Below are 6,214 nucleotides of genomic sequence, written 5' to 3' on the forward strand. Positions count from 1 at the left end.
TAATTATACAATCGGATGTGGTACCAATTCTTAAACGGATTGCATCACGAACGAAGCTGACTAATCAATGCTTAAAAGTGATAAAGTTATACACGTATTTATAAATTATATATGTATAAAAATATTTATAAATTGTATATATATAATCGGATCGGTTTGGTCTCGGTTTGACTTTTTTTAGTTAAAACAAAACCAAACCTATTATGATCGGATTTTTTTATCCAACACCAAACCAAACCAAACAAACCACTACTCTCGGGTTTTTTTTTTTTTTAGGTTTGGTTCGGTTTGTCGGTTTGGTGCGGTTTGTCGGTTTTCATTGTACAACCCTAGCGTGAAGTGTAACTTAAGACAACAAAATCGTAAAACCAAAATAGATTAACGAGGAAAAGGTCAAATTTGCTCAAGTACTATTCTATGTTGGATAATATTATTTTTCATTAGACTTTTGGTCTAATATTACTCTTGCAGTTAGAAAAAAAGTCTCGTTTTTGCTTTTGCTCCTAATTATGAAGTTTCAACTTCAGGGTAATTCTAAACCCAAGTTAAATTTGTTGGGTGAATTTCAGCTTTTTTTATCAAAAAATTTGAACGTGTGAAGTCTCTTATTTCATGCTGTAGTTTGTCAGTGACAAGGTTAACGAGACAAATTGCTGATACAAAAAGTATAAATGGACCACAAAATATAACAAAGGAAAATACTATTGAATAATAGTACATGGGCCGCGAAATTAATTTTGGACCTTTCCACAAATTAAAGCATGTGTATTCCTTCTGCATAACACCTTAAGTTTTAGATGACATGCAGCTTCTTACTTCTTTCATTTGTGGAGCAGTGGAAATCACCATCTTATGTTGCTTTTTTCGAAATTTCTACGTACGTGTGGGTCTCTTCAGAATCAAATGATAAAATTAATTAAAATGATAAAGTAATTGAACGGTCGTGCATTTTATAGTTTCTTCTTTGACTCGTTTAATTACTTCTTTGTCCTTTTCTCTTGAAAAAGAAAGCGCAAGTTAAAGCATTTTATTTATAGATTAGGGTAAGAAGGACGCAAGATTAGAGATTGCCAACCAAAGACGAAATTCTGGTTTGAGTTTATATTAGAAATCCATTATTTCTTAGTTAGATATATCCAAGGATGTTAAAAAAAAAAAAAAAAAAACTTATATATTAAATGTGTTATGCCAGGTTCTCGAACTTTATCAAAATTACAAAGTTAACTAAATATTTCAAATTAATCGGGCTCCAACATGAATATCTGACAACACAGGATGGAAAAAAAAAACCAGTAAATCTTTTATCATGTTTCTTTCACAAGTTCTCACAAAAATAAGAGAAAAATTGAAAGAGGGATATCCCTCAACATTTTGTTTGAGTCAAGTAAATGTTAGAGCTTTCACTCTTATGAAGCCAAATTACTGTATAATCAAGGGAAAAAGTACCTCTTGCATGACTGAATAACAATTTTTTTTTTGCAATGATTACCTTATGAAAAACTCAAGAAACACTTAGAGTTTTCTCCATGTTCATGGTCGTCCACAGAACGAGACCAAATCTGTATAGCAATCCCGATTAATAAATCCCCCATTTAATTTCCGTCAAGAATACTATAGTAGTAGTTTAACAACTTAAGTGTGTTACAGGAGTAATTAATAAGCAATGTTACTTATTTGGTCTATATACGTTTCTGATTATGTCATGCTGTATGTTGTCATATTTTAATATATATATTATAAAGTCTACAGCAAAAGTTAAATAAAAGCCAACAATTAAGGGGCGTGGCAAGCTTATTTTGTTATTAATACAAGGGAGAGAAAAAGAGTGTGAAATGGAGGCTTATATATTAATTTTAAAAACTATAATAGTTCAACAAGCAAGTAAGCAACTGTCATAAAATAATAATCAATTTTATTTTTATGGTCAATAGACCTTTTGTAATTAATGCTGTATTTTATGATATGTTAAGTAATACGAGTATTAAGTCTAAGAAGACTTAATTAAATTAAAACCACCAAGGTGGCCGTTTTCATTAATTTAGAGAGATAGAAGGTGATGAAATAGTACGTCAAACCAAGCTAACCAAATCTTATTTCATTGTGTGTTCATTCTTTTTTCCGCTTGATAATTAATTCGTAACAACAAACCCTTCAATAATAACAATATAGAATGATGGCTAAAATCTACTAATGTGAATTCGAAGTTATAATCAAACCCTAAGACCCATGTGAATCAAGGGGTTGAAGACTGGTAGGTTCGTTTTGAAAATTTTCGTTTACAAAAGTATTCAGATAGAGCGGATTATATTTAATGCCGGATTTGCATTTGACTAGCAGGATAGTGGTGCCACTATACTACAAAATCAATTGGATTTTTTAATATTTGATCTGTTTTTCTTTGAAAAATAGACTAGCTAGTTAATGTCTCCTAAGGGGTCAAGTGTCCAATTATTTGGTTCTCACACATGAGAGAACGAGTGTGATATAATAGTCCCTTTTATATTTTTATCTTGGACGGTTAGGTTAGTTGGCAATGCCAGCCATTTTGAAGATTTTCTAATTTGTATAATTAGTGAATAAGTACTGAATTACTTGCAGATACCCTTAGTTAATCTTCAAGAGAATATACAATCATAGGTCAGCACTGTGAAAGCGAGTAGTCTTGAATCTATGTCCACGTTTTTTTCTCAATATATAGTACTGTAGCTTCAGCTATCCTCCTTTACGCATTAACAAAGATGTTCCCGCTGTTCGTTGATATTTCATGTGGAGTAAGAAGAAGTAATCAAGACTACAATGTTATTAGGTTAGCCAACTCTTAATTTGTTGTTTGTTCACGACTTCGATAATTGTTATTTTTTCTTTATCTAATATTTTCAAGAGTTTTGTGACATAATTTGCAAAAACTTTTGAAATGAAGTGTACAATCTTCAAATATTAATGAAGATATTGAAAATTTCAACATAACATATGATCAGTTATTACCATATCCAATTCCACATAAATTTAAAAAAACTAGAATTCTAAACTCATAAACTTCATATCCAAATTTCGCCTCCATTGATGAAGGCTTAATTTGTTGCTTTGTGTGTACTTAATTATTAAATTATTCAATTTAGAATATTCAATGTGCACATCATTTTATGGTTTCCACAAACAACATATCATACATTTTTTCATATCTCCTTTTTAAAAAAAATTATTATTGGCAGTGAAAGATATCTCTTGAATCTGTCTCTACAATCTGCATAATGAGTTTGTCTCTTTTTATACCCTACATTCATTCACACCATACTTAAAATAACTAATCGAAGCCCACTACCTTAAAGTAAGTAACGTAAAAATAAAATAGTCTGAAAAAAATAAATCTAGTTAACAATTACGACTGAATTTTATCATAACAATAGGCTCAACTTAAAAAATAACTCAAAAAATAATAGTAATACTAAAAAATTAACAAAAAAACGTTGTACATTATTAAAGCATAAAACAATTTTTTTTCTTATTTGTTCTTTCATCTTGGATTATTTACGTCTATGGATTTCTTTTGCTTCTTCTTCAAAATTCAATAGTTCTTTTTATAACAATGTATTCAGTTGAAAATTAAACTCATATTTTTAAAATAACGATAAAATATAAAAATTAAGCAATAAAAATAAACCTAATTGTGAATTAGAACAAAAATTTACTTAATAAGAATAAATCTAATTGAAAAGTTTGAATATTAAAACATAATTAAAATAAATGTTGTGCGCATTATGAGTTATGACTTTTTAATTGAGATTACCAGAAGTTTTTTTTTTTTTTTTAAAAAAAATAATGTAAAATGCCATATGGATGTTTTTTGACCTATTTCTGGCCTATCACACTATAAAGATAGTGAGACTACTCTCCTTGCCACTTGACAGTGAAGGTTTTTAGATTAAAAATGTTATAGTTTAGGATAACAGTAACACCTCATAATTTATTAAGTATTAAACTAATAGACCGTGGATAGTTTAGGCGAATTTTTGGGTATTAACTCTAGCTAATGCTAAACTTAGGAATCAAAAGATTGTCAAGATTCATTTTGGCAAACAGGACTCCAAATTCCAAATTGTCAAATTTCACGCATCACAAATAAGTTGGGATCGTTGATAGGATAACATTCAGCTCTCTTTAACTAACTTCATTTCATTCCAATGGTATATTTTAAATTATATATATGTATGTAACAGTTTGCGAAATAAATAATAGTACTAAAAAAATCGAACCTTCGTATCCTCTAAAAAAAGTGGTTTTATTAATATATCCAGTGGCAACAGTACAAAAAAAAAAAAAAAAAAAAAAAAAAAGACTCCTCTCGTACAAGCTATGTATAATTAATTCAAAATGCAATGTCCATCATATTCATGGCTAAGCTCTCCATCATAAGATATTCCATTTCTCCAACGCAATTCTTCTTACTGTTTCCGTTCCCTGCATTTTCAAACACGCAAAATTAGATCGTGTACTATAATACTGTACTAAATAAAAGGTTCACGTCTAATTCTTCTCCTTCCAGTGCCGTTGAGAATTAATCAAACTTATAGATAGTTTGGGAAAAAAAAAAACTTGTCCTCATTATGAAACTAGTTTTTTAAAGGACTCAACTTATATGCATAGACAATATAAAGAAATTTCACACTATATATCCAATTTATCATGCACAGCTACTTGCAACTTTTTTTTTTTTCGGATGACCTAACAGTATATATACTTTTTTATTTTTTTTTACACTAACAGTGTATGGAAGTTAATTATTTTCTTTTTTAAATATAAGAAGGGTTGAACTCCATGTGACCTATAATTCAGTAGGCCCCACGCTAGATTTAGTTACGGATAGTTTTAGCAAAAATCTATATTGATATAAGAAATTCACTTAATATGTATAAATATTTTATTCAAAATTCAAAAACTTAAATTCTGAATTCGGCTCTTGGGTTCGGGTTGTGAAGCCAGTCATTAATACGTGCGCAAGGTAGACAACTATGTCACACCCCTTGGCCGTGCGGCCCCTCATCATTCCTACCATCTTGGGTGAACGTGAGATACTACTTTGTGCGCCTGAAGGTTTTTTTTTTTTCTTAATAAAATATACTCCTTAGGATACTGAAACAAGAAGAGATGTGCATACCGTAGAAAGAATTTGGAATTGTTGCTTGGTTAAATGTTGGAAGATTGGAGAGCTTCTTGAGAGGACAAGAGGAAATTGGAAGAATTGGGATATTTTGGCAATTGCATATCTCAATCATATTGCCATCTGGGTCGTGAAAAAAGAGTTGATCCACTGTGATTCCACCATCCTTCACAATAGCTGTAACATACTCGATCTTCATCTCATCCAATCTCTGAATAATAAGGTTCATATCTGAGCATTGGAATGAAATGTGATTGTCTTTTGGGTTTATTTTCCCCTGCTTTGACGGTGCATTTTTTTCCCCTAACAAATGTATTCCAATTCCGTGGTTGAACAACCTGTAAAATTATTATTATTTTTTTAAAAAAGAAGGAAATTAATTATATATTTTCGTAAGCACTCAACTTACTATGAATACACATGGAGAATGGCAAATTAATGAACATACCAAGCTCCTTCAAATTCGAAAGAAGAGGGCCTCTGAATGAGACCAAAGCCAAGAACTTCCACATAGAATTGGACACTTTTGGGAACAGACTTGCAAACATAGGAAACATGGTTCAATGCCAACAAAGGCATCCTATTTTCCTCTTGGTCGAATGCGGATGATGTTATTGATGATGAATCTGATGACCAGTTAAAGGTTGACTCATCACCTGATTCTGCTCTCACTATCTCTTTTCCCATTCTTTCTTTCTCCACTCTTTCACACTTTTAAGTGTATAGCTAAGATAATGTATTTGGAATAATAAAGTAGATTGAAATGAATGAATACTCCTTTAATTGTGTGAGGAACTTTACATATAAGTGCACACACATATATAAGCACGAATGAGCTCTTTCAGTTGTACAGAGACCAGGTCAGGGTGGGTGGGGTTAGGTAAGAACGTACGATGGGCATTTAATTTGTTCCCTTAATTATCCAGCTAAGGCCAAACATAACCTATCTTCTCCCTACTTAGCCCCCGTTTGGCCATAAGAATTATTCACTTTATTCAGGAAATTTTTTTCACTTTTTTCCTAAATCAGCGTTTGGCTATGAGAATTCCGAATACC

At 31.0% G+C, this 6,214-nt stretch overlaps 1 protein-coding gene across 1 annotated transcript; it reads right to left on the reverse strand.

Moving 5' to 3' along the window:
- Window positions 1-4,259: 4,259 nt before the first annotated feature.
- On the reverse strand, window positions 4,260-5,930 carry LOC132062744 (glyoxylase I 4-like). Its single transcript, XM_059455252.1, has 3 exons — window positions 5,607-5,930; window positions 5,156-5,496; window positions 4,260-4,458 (listed from the first exon to the last, which is right to left on the reverse strand). Exons 1-3 carry the CDS (start codon window positions 5,843-5,845, stop codon window positions 4,367-4,369), a joined length of 672 nt encoding a protein of 223 aa, XP_059311235.1. The 5' UTR covers window positions 5,846-5,930; the 3' UTR covers window positions 4,260-4,366.
- Window positions 5,931-6,214: the final 284 nt, after the last annotated feature.

Source organism: Lycium ferocissimum, chromosome 7 (assembly GCF_029784015.1).
Source record: "Lycium ferocissimum isolate CSIRO_LF1 chromosome 7, AGI_CSIRO_Lferr_CH_V1, whole genome shotgun sequence".
NCBI lineage: Eukaryota > Viridiplantae > Streptophyta > Magnoliopsida > Solanales > Solanaceae > Lycium > Lycium ferocissimum.